We start from the raw sequence: 18604 nt of genomic DNA, 5'->3' as shown, positions 1-18604 counted from the left end.
CAACAGCAATCACTTGTTATCTCTGCAATCCCAAACCAGAATACTCCCAGTTCTCCTTGGGTACAAGACGAAGAACAGCACTACAAAGTTAATGGCATCCATCTCTCTGCGCTCCAAGGACTAACTTGCAGATGGTTCATCACTTGAAAGTCATAACCATCCCCATTTCATCTCTTCATTGTCTGCTCGATGCACGCCACAAAAACACGGCAATACAGATCAAAGATGCGAGAGAAGTGTCTCTCCATTTCTCAATGAAACACTGAGCACTTATAAAAAAAATTACTTCAGGGTCAAGGAAAGACAGACAAAAAAATTACAGTGAAAGCAAGAAGAAATGTTCAGAATTTGGACAAAAGCAGTCAGTGAAAGATCAGGGTACTTTAAAAAAAACAACTTCTAAAAAAACACCAAACACTGCCTTTCAAATTCAAAAACAAATCCAGAGTCTGATTTAACCCTCAAATAACAAATTGATGCTGCTTTGGATTCCATCCTCCTCCCCCCAAAAAAAAAATATCCAAGATGAACATCTTGACACTAGGCAAGGGATAGAAGTTCCCTTTGAAAGGGAAGGGAACTAATATGAAGCTCCAGAAATATACTAGATTGGTCCCTCCCAAGCTTTTTTAATCACTTACCCCATCAGTAATTTTATTTTTCTTACCGTGAACCAATTTTGAATTTTTATACATGTATTACTAGACTAATAGATTATGTATAATGAAAAAAAAAGCCTGCTCTAGATGTCTTTCTGTCTTCCTCCCTCCCCCAAAAAGGATTCAGTACTCTCTTGCAGCTCAGTGAGGGATAGCAGCACATGCCTTGAGCTAGAGCTTAAACAACCAACTATGATGGCAGCAAGCCCAGCAACTGGCATTCAGATCTGGGGAAGGGTGGAGGAGACCCGAGGTTTATGGCATATTTTATTAGAGACTATACGTCATGACACTTGGGGAAAACTGGGAATTGGAGGCCAAAGCACAGAAAAGAATTTACTGGTATGGAGGGAACTGAGCATGACTGTAAGTTATTACAGAAAAAGGGTGAACCCAATCTGAAGTTTTAGAGGTGCTAGAGGGTAACAAGAAAAATGGAAAGCAAAATATTTTGACTGGGGAGATGAAAGGATGTTCAACTGTCTTGTAGACTCACCAAGAAACTGAAGAAATATGGTTCAGATAAATTCATCATGAAATGACTGCATAAAAGGTGAAGAACACCATTTTTAGATTGCTTGCTGTGAGCCAGAAAGGGCATTTCAAGGGTCTACCTTGGTTCACTTAATCGCATACTTTCTACTACAGATTTTGAAAGTAGAACAATATACACACATGGAATGTACTAAATGTACTAATGAGACAGAATTGGAAAACGTTTCTGGTAGAAACCACAATTAGAATGCAAAACTGTCTTTACAAACTACAGCAATTGTCAGAAGTCAACCACATGAAGCTTACTGAAGTCCAAAGCATCGTGCCTTTTATATTACTCACCTATACCAGCACCTTCCCTGCCAAAGAAAGACAATCATAAGCTGTATAAAGGCACCTTGAGATTGGCAGAATAGGGATGAAGGCAGCATGTCATAACTTCATTTTTCAGACACTGCAATTTCAGGACACTTACAAGGACCTACATGGACAAGATCAAAGTGAGTGCCTGTGATTGAGACTGTACCACTAGAGATATTCTCCAATGAGATAACTTCTGAGTAAGACAGCAATTTCAAGCTCTAACTGCTATAATGTGAAAAAGAAAAAGCATATCACAAATGTATTGAAGGATTTTGCATCACAGCTGACAGCAGTTCTTAAATGAAGAGCCATCACAAGTTGATGAATCAATGTTTTGACACTGAAAAATTGTATTGCATACCTGCATGCAAACACTGGCATATATTAAAGAAAGTGGTTTTATATAGCCTTCAAAAAAAATATCAGCAAATGCATATTTGAAATTGTCACATATTCTGATTCAGTCAGTGATCTGAAGAAAAAAAAAAAACTCCTACTAAAATGAATTCTCAAACATTTCTAAAACTGATGTTCCTGATTTCCCATATTGAGAAGCTTACAGGGTCTTAATGTTCCTTCCAGAACTGATTATGAACAAACACACTGACGTTAATTGCACATATCTGAGCTCTCACAGCTCTCAAGTTCCATATAGAAGGCCCAATGTGTTGTTTACTTCCTTTTGCCTTTCTTCTCCTTAAGTACATACTCATGCTCAGTACCATAAACACTTCCATCAGAGCAAGTAGGATTAGCACAACTGCAAGGAGGCAGGTGAATTTCCTTCTGTTAGAAACGCACTGTGCACAGATTTAACTAACACTTCACCTTATTTGATAGAAGAGAGGTAGTATCTAAAATTGAAATAGAGATAAGCTCTGACTCCTTTCCTTTACAGCTAATAAGACCAGCGATGAACTTGGATTTGTGATAGAACTGATCAGTTGTACTCCACAGGGAGAGAAGCAGAGCATAAAGGACTCATTTCTGCCCTAAAGTCTCTTTAATCCAAAAGAAGACAGAAAGAGAGAAAAGAATCTCAGAAATTTGCAAACATGTTGTCTTCTAGTTAAATATCAACAGAGATGAAATTTTACAACAGTGCTAGCAGAGGCTCGGTATTTCTAAGGCATGAGTTCTATTTGGGTAGGATCTAGAGGCTCAGAGTCACACAAAAGTGGAGCCCTGAAAAAAAAAAAAAATGTACTGAGAAAAACTTTGCTTGCAAAGCTGTCAGTCTAACCAGAGAAATCAGGCAAGCGTGAAGAAAGGTGTCCTAATATTTCCCCTTTTGAAGGTGGAAACCTTAACTGTTAAGTTGTAAAGCCATGCAAATGTGGTAGAAGGGGGATCTCTGGAGCTCATGCCCAGTGGTTCAATCTGCAGGTTTCTACTGTGGCACCTAAATGACAGCCACCCCAGAAACATTTAGGAGGATCCCCAGACTGCATGCTGATGTGAGCATGGGTTAAACTGAGGCTCTGCTGCATCTTCTGTTTTCACAACTGAAGCCATTTGTCCCTGGATGAGACTGTCACCGCTGCAGAGTTGATAACACAAGGCAGCAAACCCTTAACACTCAGACTACCGAATGTACAACAGATTGACATGATTAGGATTTCATTTCAGAGATAATATTAAGCTGCAGAGTGACCTTCATTCCTTGAAAGCAGCAAGTTCCTGTCTGCTTTACAAGTTAGGGCTTCCAGCTCCAGGCAGGCTAAGACGAACCACCAAGGCATTTACCAGCCACAAACCCCTGGCCAGCAGGAAGGATGAGGTGCAGGATGAACACACACCTTGACAGAAACGTTCTGGTGTGGCCACCCAAGTCATTTGGTCATTACATAAAAAAATTATATGCGTAAAAAGCATATGGTAATTGTGCTGAGCACAGCCTGCCTTGAGTTAAATACCTTAAAATGCCCCAAAGAATCAAGCCAAATACAGAGACAACCCTTCTGCACAAAAACAGCATCTTCTGAAAATTTAGCTTATATAAAACCAAATATAGAAGATGAAGATTATTTCGTTTTTCTTGCTTCATTAGCTCCTTTGCAACATACATTTTTAAGGATTTTACAAGACTATTTGTGTATATATACCGGCCAACTTAATTATAACTGTTACTGACTCCTCATATAAAAATGGGGATTTGTAAAATTGATGTAGTTTGTTCCCAGCAATAAACGTGATTTATTCCTATGATCTTGTTCGCAAAGCAGAGAGAACAATTAAGACAGCCATCCCTCCATCTCAGGTTGAATGAAGCATCACAAATCACCTAATCCTTTGTCTTTTACGGTCAAGCTATAACCTTGTCCTCCACTCACTGCAACGGTGTACAGGTGCTTTGCTTGAGGCCTGAGGACAGTCAAGCAAACGCCTTTTAAGATCAGCTTCACCAACTGAATGCAATTACTATGGAAATAAAAAAGCGGGTCTCTTTTCTTGGCTCTAGAGAATTATATCCCGAAGTTGCTAATGATCTCTTCACAACTTAAAACTGCAGCATTCAGATATTCCCATGAACGCCAACATAAAGGTTCATAGTCAGTCTTGCAGTAGAACTGCAACGCATTTGTCTTCTTGTCAGTGAGAGCGTGCCCGGGAGCAGGGCAGTTTAACTCTTTTTCTCAGCCTGAGCTCAGCGAGCGGGGCCACACCAGTGGAGACCAACAGCGAAGGTAACACAGGAAAGACAGCCTGCCTTAGCGCCACATGTCAGTGCGACCAAGAAGCAAATCAGGCACATTTAATTCCTCAGGAACAAGCAGGAGAATAAGAATAAGACTGCTGAACAGCTTCAGAGGAAGAAAATGTTTGACTGTGAAGGGGAAGTTTTTTTTTTTTCCATGATCCATTTTCAGATGGGCTTTATCTGAGCTATTTTACATTACTGAGCTTGCTCCTGTTCTGCCAAAGCAGCTGCCTATTTCCTTCCGACTCCCAGATTTCCTTTAATCATTGAAGACATGATGCTGTGTTCTGATGAAATGCCTTTCCTGGCCATTCCTGATGGAGGGAATTAAAAGCCTTGCCAATCCTTTTGAAATGCAAATCTTCACCAAATAGGTTTCATGCCTCTCGCTACCATTGCTTTTCCCTGAAGAGCACATTGGGGTGGAACAGCAAAAGGATTGCTTATCTTCTAAAATGAATATTGTCTTGCACTTGCCACCCCCTAATCTCCCACTCTCATTTTCATCTTTCTTCCTCCCCAAATCTCACATTTCTGAAGCAAGAAAGCTTCTGTTACCTCCAGGTGACAATAAAGCTTGATCCTCCAGCAGCAAAATCATTAATTCTCTTATCTACATAGCCAATACGGCTACACAGATTTTTTTTCTTTCAAACATCAACAATTTCTGTTAACTGTTGAGACCTTAACAGGGCAAAGACCCAGCCCAAACACATCTTCTCGTATTAACAGAAAAAATATCCTCTACTCCTTTTTGCAGAGTATGGGAAAAGTGTTTTAATTAAAAAGGAGTGTAATTAGAATGAGGAAGAAGCACATAGACCCATAATCTAGTATAGGACAAGAGAAAAAGAGAATGGTGAACCTTGACTCTCCTGGGGAACAGCGGTGGTGCAAATACGTCAGTATGAAGGCTCCAAGCACAGTTTTGTTCTTCTGCTTCAATTTCAGCCCACAGTTGTGGGGGATGATGCAGGGAAAAGGATAATCACTTCCCAAAGTAAGAGTTGAGTGTTTTGTGCAGCAGGACAGAGCTCTCAAAGAGTAAAATCTTACATGCCGCAGGACGTTCACATGAAGTCACTGATGAAGGCTACACAGAATCACTACTATGGTTAAAGCAAGACTGAAAAACACAGGGAGAAATGTGTTTATGAGCAGCTGTATGGTGACAGAAGAGGACTTTTCTTCTGCATTTCTGGAACAGAAATTAAGAAATTTACACTATTTGACGACAAGCTAGATTTCATGAACTGTTCCTGATGGTGCTAAGCTTTTAACGAATTCAGACAGAAATGTTCACTTTCAGAGCTGATAACTGACTAGCAGCATGTTCAACAACACTAAACCTTACCTTATTTGTGGCTTTATTTTGTAACGGAACTCAAGAACAAAAAAGGAAGCGATAAACAGACTACCTACATGCATTCCCAACTGCAACTATTTCTCTGAAAACATAGTAGGAAACAGAATGAGTACCATTGCTTGTGGAGCAGTTTTGTCCCTTCAAGTAGTTTAAATGCAAGACTGTCCAACGCTGGCACACCCTGTGGGATCTCCATTTCATTGTGCAAGTTTTAGCACTTCTGGGTAAAGACAGTAACAATGACAAACATGAAGTACGTGGGCAAGAGAGGATTCTGCTAGCAGAATTTGCACTTGTTTGCTTCCCCCCACCTTTTTTCAAGTCACTTCACCATAGGCATCTATGCTGTGCCCGTATTTCTCCAAAGATTTACTGACATCAGCATTATCTGTGACACGAGCGCACGCAGCTTCACAGCAGTCACCCACTCTTTGGAAAATTAGCCCTCCAATTTCTTGTCCCAAAACATCAGAGGGGTAGAAGGAACCAGCAGGCTTTCTATTAAGACCAAATTCAATATTGCTTTTAACTCGAGACTGCTGTCGGTGACCTAAACTCCATCCTCCACATTTAAGACCCTGAGCAAATCTGGCCGGGACATAAGTAATGCTTATTCTTGTAAATGAAAGGAAGCAGATCTTGTGATTTGGCAGGGCACATGTGGACTGCAACTGCAAGAAGTGTACGTTTGGCATGTACGGTGATGGCATCATTGCCAGTTATCAAGCATTTCAGCAGGACACCTGCAGCAGTTTCACTTGGCGTGCTTCTGCCAGCAACTTCTGCCTCGCAGTACTCAGCTGCTTTGGAAACTGGCTAGGAGAAACCGTGTTCTCATTGGCACCCCCGCAGCACAATTGATCAGATCGCTATAGAAACCCCATGTTTCTCACTCATTCATACAATTGATATTTCTTCGTAAGCTGGAAAACGAGTCTGAACTGCCATGATAACAGAAAGAACAGCTCGAATGCTGCCAGAGGGGAAGTTGTTAATTTTTCAGACAGTGCAAGAGATTAGGGGCAAAGGGCATTTGTCCGAGCTCACAGATTAAGGTTCAAATACACACCCCTTAAGCACAGAACTGAGCGACACTAAGGACCAACTTTGACCTTTTTTTTCAACACATTAAAAAAAAAAAACACATACCTTTCAAGTATAAAAAAGCAAAAAACCCACCCTCCATGATGTTATGCTTTGTATTTATCATAGAATCATTAAGGTTGGAAAAGCCCTTCAAGATCATCTGGTCCAACCATAACCCTACTACCAATGTCACCCACTAGACCATGTCCCTAAGCACCAGGTCCAACCTTTCCTTGAACACCCCCAGGGACGGTGACACCACCAGCTCCCCAGGTAACCCATCCCAATGCCTGACCGCTCTTTCTGAGCAGAAATGTCTCCTCATTTCCAGAGGACCTACTTTTCATACTCAAAACAAGTCAAAACTCCTCTAGACGTGGAATTGGTTTTAGGTAATCACTCTAGGCATCTTGCATTTGTCTTCTAGGGTTTGTGTACAGCTTAGCAACATTTTCAAGACTATGTCTACATCCGTTTGGTTTAACTGCATTTTTTTTCAGGGCTCCAAAAGACAACTTCAGAATGTAGTCAGGCTTCTTGAAGAACTGCTAGATGACCAAAGCTACTTTGCCATTGAACTTCACTCTCTAGGACTTGCAAATAGCTGAACTGAAGCTAATGAAACCTACACAATGAAGCATTTGGTGGGAAAGCTAGGACATGTGAGTGGGTAGCGGATTTGACTAAGACTTGTTTACAGACTCGTGAAAGATTGAGACAGAGATGCCTGCTCCACTTGCTGTTGCTTCACTGCAGCTTTCTGGTTTTGCCCACCAGAAGCGTAGCATTTCTGTGCTATCTCAGCACTGACGATACACCAGCACCATGCCTACCTGGCACGTGTGCTCCGAGACCTATTTTCGTATGGGATGGACACACTCAGGCCTCCAACCTCTGCCCAATTAGCAACGCTTGGGGAGCAAACACACTGCAGGTCTTCATTTGAAAAAGAAAAAGGCAATAGCTTTTTCACAGCTACACAGAGAGACCGGGGACCCAGTCAGCAGTTTCAAGCACACTGTATGGCAAACAAGCTAATCAGCTCTGTCAGGGGGCACAGCAGGTGTCAGTGGAGAATGAGGCAGGGAGGGTGCTCTGAGGGCACGGCAATGCTGTAGCTCCCTCTGATCACAGGCTGCAGTGTATATGCAGAATTGTCCGCGTGTGTGTATTTCGCAGGCATAGTTTAAGCAGCAAGTAACAGAAAATTCAAAAGGTGTCAACCAAATTTGACGTGCTGCATTACGGAAAAACAACATTACACTGAATTTCATGCTATAGTTCTCCCTTTCTGCTGAGCTGGGTTTGCAATTCAGAGAAGGGGAGCAATCTAGTATCTTAAATGGAAAAAAAAGCACCTTCAGAAGCAGTTGGTGTTACCTCGAGGAGCACCATGAGTTACTCATTCATCTCACTGTGCTGGCTGCTTTTAGCCCAATTGCATGAAAAATGCTGTAACAATTTCTGAACAGTCAAAGACATTTCTCTCTTGAAAAGGTAAATTAAACATTCCAAAAAAAAAAAAGGACTGCATTAGACAAATTATTGATCGTTCAGGAGTGCCAGATGATTTAATACATATTCAGTATAAAACTGGGAGAGGAATGCTTTCCTCTTCTTAATAAGAGCCATTTCTACTCCAGCTCATAAGCACAACGTCAGCAGCTCCAAGCTGAAGGGGTTCTTCCTCCTGTCCTACTATGCACAGGCTGAGCCAGACAGCAAGCACAGGAAGCCCTAAGTGGACAGAAGTAGTATCCAAAGAAATTCCTATTTATTTTTTTTTTGTTTTAAAAACACTCCAACCAAGAAGATGGAGCCGAAACACCAAGCAGGCCCACATACTATTCCCTCAAATTGCATCCAGCTGTAGAAACACTACACAAGTAACAGGATTCTAGACGTGCTCCTGATCCAAGTGAAAACCAGATGCCCGTGCCCATAAGGCTGACACTCTGCAGACGCTATTACCAAGCATGCAGTTTCAAAAGAACAGCGAGTTAATAGAGTAAAAGATAGGAACGCTGCAGTCCAGCTTTCAGGATATCACTGCAAATGGTTTTGCAACATTCACAGATCCTAGAGATCTTATTGTTATCTATTTCAATTTGCAAAGCCAGAAGAAAAGTTAAAGTGATAACCGTTACTTGAAGGGCAACTATTTCCTGCACTGCTAATAATACAATGTCCTTTGCAGACAAAAATGCTATCAATACTATAAATATGGGCTTGCATTTATCAGATAGATTAAAAAAAAAAAAAAAAAGAGACAGCACACCAGCCAGAAGACAATTTGGAATACAGGGAATCAGTTTGCCAGCAGTCTACAGGCAACAGCTCCACAGAGTCTCTGATTTTGCCTCCGAAGAGGCCCTTACAGCCCTCACGTTCAGCACAGCACCGGCTCCAGCACTACTGTCACCCGTTTTTCCATCAAGCTGAGTGACCAAAGGGTACATGAGGAGAAGCGTCCAGCTTGTACTCATCCCCTTCAGATTACAGTTCTGAAGAGTATTCTTACCTCCAGAAAAGCCTACATTAATTCTGATGTTTTTCCTCAGTTTTTCTTTCCCTGTAGCTCCAGGCCTTACCATTCTGAAGCAGAGTAAAGCTGACAGGAGCACTCTTGCAGCTTTTGCCAGAAATTTGAATAGAAACAGTGAAACTAAGCAGAGTATGGGCAGTTTCCCTCTGTTGGCATTTGCCAAAAGCTTTATGTGAGATCACAGACAAGGAAAATGTGCCTGTAAAGTCAAGAAAAATCACACGGAAGGGTCTACATACAGTAGGGAAGCTAACTAAAAGACAAAAAATATTCAGAGAATGTGATGTTACAAACTGAATTGCTCTCAACTGTTTCTTTTTCAGGGAAAGTTTCTGGTATGCCAATTTACAAAGATTAAATCCTGGTTCGGGCAGGTAAAGCTGTGAACTGGAGTAGTAGTAATATGATATAGCACATACATGACAGTACAGGGCAAATGAAGCTAACCAGAGAGCCTGTTCTGAAAAAATCAGTCAACCTAAAGAACAAGAATCAACAGCAAAAAGAACAAATCTAGGATTGACTACATAGCATGAGTATGTGGTAATGAATCGTTCTTCAGGATTATTTTTTTTTTCTAGTGGCTGAAAGGGAGAGAATACAAAGAGATGTACCAGAAATGGACAAGGGAGCTCCTGAAGAAAAAGGAAAAAAAAAAAAACAAACAACAAAACAAACAGGGAGAAGGGGGAACATAAAAAATAACAGAACAGGCTCAGAAGCAATTTGAATCAGATCAGGAAGATTTGAAGATAGTGGAAGAACTTGCCTGAGGAAGCAGAAATTCAGAACAAGGAGAGAAGTCAGATGTGTTCTGAATAGCTCACTGGGGATGAAGCAAGGAGCCGAGTACTCAGAAGCAAAAGGCAGTGGCTCCAGAAATCTACACACAAGACCAAGGCAAAAATCAAGGGCTGGTCAAATTCCCCATCTCAGTAACAGGGCTCAAATCATACAAAAGCTCAGCTGAATGAATGAATGTGATAGTAAGGTGCCTTGCGACAGGTACAGAGCGCCAGCCTCTGAACATGTTACATGCAAGTCTGTTATGAAGTACAGAAATTACACGAGTGACAGGAAAACAAGTGGGGTTAAAGCAAAATTCACCATGTTGTCTCCCCTTCTAGAAAACTGATATTGGCACTTTCAATCCATTCTTCCCAAATTACATTTGGTATCAGCACACAGAGTAAGACTGTGATACTCAGGATACTCCTATTACAGCGCGCCTTCAGGAGCAGCAGGGCAGCCATACCCAAAGTCATTCATTTGGTCCAAACCAGGACCAAACTGTAGGAGGGCAGAGCGCAGATAAGTTCCTAGCTGCTATCATTCCCAATAAGACTCTAGTAAGTACAACCACAATTAAAAACATCCCAACAGCATCATATTTCCAATTCCTGCTACCCACTTACCTTCTATACTTTAATTCCATTATTAATCACGTCTTACCTAACCGAACATTATACTAAGGACACTTATGTCTGGATGTATGGAAGAGACCAACTGTAATTACATTCACTGTTAACATCAAGACTGCTCTTTGTGGTAACAGAAGCGAAAGAAAACAAGACTGCATAAAAGTTGCATTACAAAGGTAGAAGAGAAGAGAAAAGTTACTTTATTTAGCCTGTATCTTCTTTCTAATGTTAAATTTACTTGCTACCCTGCTGGATATCCTGATACAGTTTAGTATTTAGAATACATAAGGAAATCCATGGCTTGGTATCAGCCACTGTAATGCACTTCAGGATCTTGTTCCTCTCACTCCTTCACTTCAGCCCCACTCTCCCTATTCCAGTCTCCAGTCACCGTTTCTTTCAAACTGACCTTGAATTTGACAGGCAACTCCAACACTACACTAGATTTACAAATATGATTAGGGTATGAGAACAGGATACATTACAGATCTTCCTCAACCAGACCCACTTAATCATGCTACAGAACACGCATTCATGAAAAACATTTCCATTTTCCACGTGGCATTCAACAAATTAATCAACCCAAGCCTGTACGTATAGAGGAAAGAAGACAGCTCCCTCTACTGGGTGAGACAATGCAGCTCCTTGGATCCCCCCTCTCAGCCTCCACAGAACATACTTGCACATATTCAAACCTCTGAGATATTTTTTTTTAAACCAATCCACACGATAGCATCTAATTGCTTAGACTGCTCTAAAATTTCAGGAACTGCCCTACAGAAATCTTTGTAGTTTCTACACTTAAAAGCATAAAGAAGAAAAATCTTCCCCAAAGTCTGTGGAAGATGCAGATGAAAGTCGTGCCAGCGACTTATGTCAGTGTCCATTGTCAGCCCAGGTCAGGAAGCAGCCAGTTCGGCTCTGTTACTCACAGCACGCGTTTAACACTTGACTTTTCTTACTGTAACTCAATTAATCTTTTTCTTGTACATCTCTGCCTCAAGAGAGGGCCCTTACCTTGTTTAAGGGAATGGCTGCAGCTTTCTACCTGCGTGAGGCTTCATCACAATAGCAGCTGCAGGTGATTGCTAGCATGTATGCAGAACAAAGCGATGAAATATCAGAGCACAGGTCAGACTGCAGTCGGTGACACAAAGGAAAAGGAATGATCAGTTTTTCAAGCGTTCGTAACAGGATCTTCTAGGAAGACTACAATCTTTTTCCTTTCTCAGTCAACCCTCCTGAAACACGAGGCTCAAAGTAACACTTCAATCGTGTAGCATTAGCTTTTTTCTTTCGGTAGATCTCAACACATTCAAAGTGGGTGAGAACTGTCAGCTCAGTGCAGGAGGCCAGCCTGCAGCAATTCCTGACGAGCCTGCTGTCAGGACAATAGGTAGAACAGAAATCTGAAACATCATGAATCAAAAGTTCTTCCTACATGTTTTTAATTGCAATTAGCTGTGTGAAACAAACCCAATCTTATATCAGAAAAATACTCTCTTCTGCAGGACTCTAGGTTATTCACCTTCTTATACAGGAAAGGCCTGGAAAGATAGATGCAACTTCCAAGTCATCACTGCAGGACTCTACAGTAATGCCCAACCCTAGCTGCATAAGGCCAACTGGTTACATCTCAATTGCACTAAGAGCAGAATTTACCCAAGTGAAAGCTACAAATGTTATTAATTTTTATTACCAGTTCTCCGAGTACAGTCAGAACATTAACTGAACTTATTTTGCATTGCTTACATCATTTGGCATAGAAGGCTAAAAATGCTCGAAGTTTCTGAGTTCCAGGAAAGCAGAAGAAAAGACAGAAGATGGCCAGAGATTCTCATACAAGTTCCCAATGTCAAGACACAGGGAAGCCACAAACCCAGCATAGGTACAGCATTGCACATCCCAGTAAAGTACATAGGTAATATGACTTGGGATATTATTAGCTCCTGCATGTCCTCAGTAAGTTCTTACAGGGAAAAAAAAAAAACAACAACAACCAACCTACAAAAATCTCTGCTGTCCCATTTTTTAAAATTATTTTTGATGTTGTTGTTTTGTGTTTTCTTTTTTTTCTTCAAAATTATTTCAGAAATTATACTCACAAATAGAGTAAAACAGATCTGAAGCAAGACCTCTATCTGAGGGCCTGTACCCTACAGGTAACCTATACAAACCAGACCTTAGCTAAAGCTGAGAGACAGATTGATGCTGTGGTAACTGAAGAGCACTACAAACCCGAGGTACGGACAGAGCTCACAAACCACACTTCACAAATCAAAACAGAATGATTACAGGCAGAGAGGCTCAAAACCTTCCTACCATCACTGACAGGGAAGGGAAGCTGACTGCCATTTTAAGTGCAGCCTGGTCTAGCCTAGCAGAGAGGATGCTTTCCATGCTCTACCTGCTCCATGGACCTCTTTGGCCCTGCGTTTTGATTCACAGCATTTTATTAATGTGGCTGCAGCCCAGGTCAGCCCTGACTGAAATTCATGAGGCTTTTGGTTATCCTCCAACTTTGCCTTTCAACTTAAGGGCAAAGGCATCCTTGGAACAGTCCAGTGAACCTGATTCCTCCACACACCTCTTCCAGAGTCCTCTCTGCGAGAGGCCTGAATGGGAGAGAGGAGATTCCAGAGGGCAGTGGAGGCACGTGGCCAACACAATCCACAACGTAACTTTGAAAAAAATAAAAGCTGTCCGCAGGAGAAAGAATTTAACAGGAAACATTAAAGAGCACTAAGAAACTAGTTCAGAAGGTAAAGCCCTGACACCCAACCTCTGCTCCCTGTCTTCCCCCCAGGATAAACCCAGATTAGAGAGGCAAAGTAGGATCTCATCAGGTGCAGGTGTTTTTCCTTTTCTTCCCTAGCACAGAAGACACAAAGCATTTTGACTGCCCCTTTGACACCCAGGAATGACTCTGCTTTTGTATGCATGAGACGGATACACACCTCCACTGAGGCACGCACTTGGCAAAAAAAATTGTTTACTCCCAAGCACAGACAAGTCTGGAATTAATTTAACTTCCGTGAGAATGGTTTACACTAGGGAAGCCAGGTTGTACAGCATAATGAAATGGCTAGAAGCAAATTAAACAGTAACAGTTCACTCCCCGCATGCCCATATCTATAGCACAAATTTCCTGCATATAAAACTCCGTGATTTGTGTGTCCTCTCTGCAAACAAGAAGTCAGCTTTAAAGGCAAGACCAGGTTACACCAAAAAGCCACCTTCTTCCAAAAAGGACAGCTCCCCTTACTCATCCTTGAGTTTGATTGGGGTAAGACTTCATTTCTCTACTGCTTGTCACTCAGCTTACCACCAAGCGTTTTACCAAAATTGCTATTTGCCTGTACAGACTCTGCAAGAACTACTGGAACCATTACCAAAACAAATAGTAGTGGGGCAGTAAAACACAACATTTTTCTGCAACGTTTTTACAGTATTTTGATATTCAGACACTTACCATATGCAGAAACATTATCTCGACCTTCTGCCAAGCTCAGGAGAATTATCCTGAGACTTTCCTTAAAGCCTGGCACTAAGGAAGGAGAAAGCCAGAGCACTGTTACTGTATCTTACCTGTCCTGGGGTCAAAGAGCTGGTTGGCCTCCAGGTCTGTGAAAGTGCTGAAGCAAATGGGGCATTTAAAAGAGGCGCGATTGGTGGAGTCCCTTTCGTCCGTCTCAATCCTCCTCCTCATGTGGTCCAGCTTGTACTTCACCACGTTAACCAGCAGGCGGTAGTTGATGAAGTAATAGTTGTGACGGGTGGTTTTGCCATCTGGAGCTGTCTCGACCCTCATCCTGCATTTGATGAACTTGTCACCCTTGAGGGTGTTGAGGACAGCCCGCAACTGCTTCCTGTCAAATTTCAGGAGCTCTAACATGTCCTCTTCCTTCACACAGGGGTTTCGGATGAGGATGTCCAGAGCCAAAGCATGTTCAATGCCATAAAACCCACGCACAACATACTTGGCAAGGCGTTTGAGAGCTGCAGGGACCTCAGTGAGGACGTCTGGGTCAGTCATAGCAGGTTCAGAGCTTGAGCTTCATGTATACTGCAATGAGAAAAGGCAGATGGATTCATAACTAGTCTTCTGACTTCCGCAGTTTGCATGCATCTTTCTCATAGCTAAGAAAAGGATGGGATGTTCTCTGTTTCCCTTTCCCCAACACCGATCTTTCCCCTTAGATGTTAGTAACATCTATTCTACAGAAGTAGAACTTGGAAATTTATAACAGGATGGTGGAAAATAAAAGCACACAAATTGCTACCACAACATTCAGCAGATTTCAGTTCTACCCAAAGCTGGAATAAGAAAACTCTCTTGAAGCTGAGCTCCAGTAGAGAGCTTCATGATCAGCTGAGACTTGTGTCCTGGTGGAAAGACTACAGCAAAAAAGGACCTCAGATGGCCCAAGAAAGTGGGATAGTTCTGTGGCCCTACTGCATGTCCCTTCATCCCATTATAAATATCCCTGCCTGCTTCTGTTCCTCAGACATCACTGGATAGCAACACTATGTGAGGACAGCTTGCTAGTACAGACCGGTACACATTCAAACAAAAACTCCCATCAGAAGAGACAGAATTTTCCTTACGTTCTGATAAGTACATCTTGGTCAGCTGTCTGCAGCATGAAAACTATTAGCACTATCAATCACTACCTAACAGACCACTTGAGCCTTGATCACAGGTGGGCACACGTGTCCTTCCACAGGACTGATCCTCCATTTGAAGTCCCATATTCAGCCCTTAGAAGCCCATGTGCAATGCAACAGGATAAGCAAAGCAAAATTCAAGACATACTGAACATGGCAAGATTTTCTGTTTAAGAGATAAATACTTCATAAACTTACTGTGCTGTGACCAGGCAGATTTCTAAATACTGTATTTTCACTTTGTTTTTCTTTACCTCAACGTAAAGCGCCACAACTAGTCATATCGACTGCATGCTTCTGTGCCATACAAAGATCAATACACAGGATCAGATCACGCAAGGAATTCCTCATACCTCTGCCATGGGCATAACCCAGAACTGAGATTGGATTGAGGGCAGCTCTGCTAAGGACCTCAGCTGTTGGTTGATGAGAAGCTCCGCATGAGCCAGCAACGTGCACTTGCAGTCCAGAAAGCCAGGTTTATGCTCAGCTGCACGAAAAGCAGGATGGCCAGCAGGGCAAGGGAAGTGATGTTCCCCTTTTTACTCTGTTCTCGTGAGACCCCACCTGGAGTGCTGTGTTCAGCTCTGGTGCCCCAAGCACACGAAGGATACAGAGATGATGGAGCAACTCCAGAGGAGGGCCATAAGGGTGATCAAAAGGCTGGAACATCTCTCCTATGAAGACAGGCTGAGAGAGTTGGGGTTGTTCAGCCTGGAGAAGAGAAGGCTCCAGGGAGACCTTACAGTGGCCTGTCAGTGCCTAAAGGGGGCTACAGGAAAGCTGGGGAGGGACTCTGTCAGGGAGTGGAATGACAAGGCAAGGGGAAACGGCTTTAAATTAAAAGAGGGTATATTTAGATGAGGTATTAGGAAGAAATTCTTTACTGTGAGGGTGGTGAGGCCCTGGCACAGGCTGCACAGAGAAGCTGTGGGTGCCCCATCCCTGGAGGTGCTCAAGGCCTCCCTGGGCTGGTGGGAGGGGTCCCAGCCCCTGGCAGGGGGGTGGAACTGGGTGGGCTTTAAGGTCCCCTCCAACCCAAACCATTCTAGCATTTACGACTCTACATTTACCCAGCAGCTGTTGACGCACTTCCATCAGCTCAGTCTATTCACAAATTTGCTATCACTTATAGAAATGCTTCCCCCTCAAAACCTTTAAGCAACCTTACCCACTGAAGCTTCACTTCTCTTCAACCCCCACCCTCCTCTGCACTGAGGTACGTTCCTCTCAGGGGTTATGGCCAGAGCAACTACAAAGCAATCAGGCTTTGCATTGTGGAGCGTGCTATTGAATAAATTAAGGCTGCACTGCTTTCTTTTTTCTGCCTTTTGAATCCAAAAAAACATGTTTATTATTTTCTTTTAAGATACTTTCCCACCTCAGCTTTTCTCTTTCTCTGTCTTAAGGCCAAGCGTTACTCACAGCGCTCAAATTGAAAAGAACTTCACCAAATCTGCTGTTTGATGGCAGCCTGAGAAGAGCTTACAGAAGACAATGCTTGGATGTCCAGCTCCAACTTCCTTCCCCTCAAGGAAATTCAATTATGTTTATCCCAGCGTGAATTAGCCACGATGCACGCATTTCTTGAGTCTGCCTTCTCTGCATGCATTACGGTTTAATTCGCACAAAGGCCATTTTTAACGGAGCTCTGCATTAAGCTAGGTAAAGATAAAAGTGTCAGCAATCAAGGATGCCCCAGGATGAGTTAGCCATGCAGTACTGAAAACAGTCAGGTGTTGTTTTTTTTTTAAAGAAGCCAGAGTCAATCTGAATACAGTCACAGGACAGTCTGCCTGCAAATCCGTTTCATTATGTTGGTATTTTCACAATTTTACAATCAATTAGAGCTAAACCTTGGTTTTGATTGAAACTGCCAGCAATGTACAGAGACTACACAACTATGTCCACGCAGAGTCTAGCCAGAAGCCTTTATTTATTTAAACTGATTAATTCTACTTATTCAAAGTTTAGGCAGGGAATGACATTAATAAAAAGATCAACTTTAAGTCATGCTTGGCACCCTAGAAGCAAATTAAAAAGACAAATTTTGGAAGTTAAAAGGTTTCTAAGTGTTGATCCTCAAAACAAGCAAAAATCTCCCTCCTGTTCAATTCATTTCCCCCTAAGAAGTCCTTGCAGAAAAGCTTGGGAATGAAGCTTTTAGTGGGCAGAGTGACCTTCAGAACATCAATTGTTACTAAAAGGGGAAAAAAAAAGCAGAAAGTGGTTTCTGTGATTCTAAGCAAGCACATCTCACTCTGGATGCATCGCCTGAGAGTTGATGGGAAGCAATTTCTCTGCAAAAATCTCACTGGTAAGACAGCTGCCGATTTCCACAGCCACTTTCCAACAGGTTTAAGGTACAATTTCCTGAACAATGCACTCAAATCTTACATTTAGACCTAGAAGACACTAATAAACAAATAATGCAAGGCAGTAATAAACAAAACCTCCTGTACGATTATGTACTTTTAGCTACTACTGAAAACCAAGGGAAAGATGCGATACAATTTCTTAGTGCCAAATGCTAGATTTCTTTCCCCTCCATCTAGCGGGGCTAGGAGATTTCATGCTATTTCATCTTCTTTACTAGAAATTTCTAGTCACATCCAACTCCTCTTTATCCTCAGGTAATAGCTGTTGTCTCGAGTGTAACACTGTTTTGTTTTTTTCCAGGCACGGATATATGGAAATACAAGCATTCTGTGAACACCACAAACCATTCTTCCCCATCAAACTCCACTTCAAGGAGTTGGTTAACAAGGATTAAATTCTAAATCCTGCAAAAGAAAGTCTTTGGATGAAAAAAATGACTAACGTCAGCTTTAAGGAAAATAAAGAAAATAAGCCATCAAAGAACACCCTGGCCAAGCTTTGCTACATGAAAGTCAACAGTGCTGAACATCACCACCTTAGCTGTAAGCATCAGTATGGATACACAGTCAACAAGTTTTTATATGGCTCTGAGCCCTTGCCTTTGGTCACTCAGGCATTAGACTTCAAACAAGAGGTGTATCATAGGATGAAGGCTGGATTTTACAATAGCATTCTTAATTACATTCTTACCCAAGTGATGTGATACAGGGCAGTGGTAGGAAAGTGTGTTACCATCGCCAGAACTCACCAGGCCAGGACCTAGCAGTGTTCCTCTAGAAACTGGTATCACCTCACCATGAAAAATCCCAGGCCACAGCACATGAACTCCAAATCCTCACTACCCTTCACCAGCCAAGATCCAGCTCACAAATGTTAATCCAATGTCGCAGGAGTGTAATTTTAAGATTCAAAAGCAAAGGA

At 42.1% G+C, this 18604-nt stretch overlaps 1 protein-coding gene across 1 annotated transcript in view; it reads right to left on the bottom strand.

Moving 5' to 3' along the window:
* Positions 1 to 18604, bottom strand: part of GTF2E1 (general transcription factor IIE subunit 1) — a 47370-nt gene that overhangs the window by 24346 nt on the left and 4420 nt on the right. Inside the window, exon 2 of the mRNA XM_068698337.1 lies at positions 14225 to 14702. Within this exon, the coding sequence (XP_068554438.1) occupies positions 14225 to 14672 (448 nt within the window). The 5' untranslated portion in view covers positions 14673 to 14702. The remainder of the gene's footprint in view (positions 1 to 14224; positions 14703 to 18604) is intronic.

Source organism: Anas acuta, chromosome 1, assembly GCF_963932015.1.
Source record: "Anas acuta chromosome 1, bAnaAcu1.1, whole genome shotgun sequence".
Classification (NCBI taxonomy): Eukaryota; Metazoa; Chordata; class Aves; order Anseriformes; family Anatidae; genus Anas; species Anas acuta.
The sequence above is the reverse complement of the archived record's forward strand: the minus strand, read 5'-3'. Positions and strand labels throughout refer to the sequence as shown.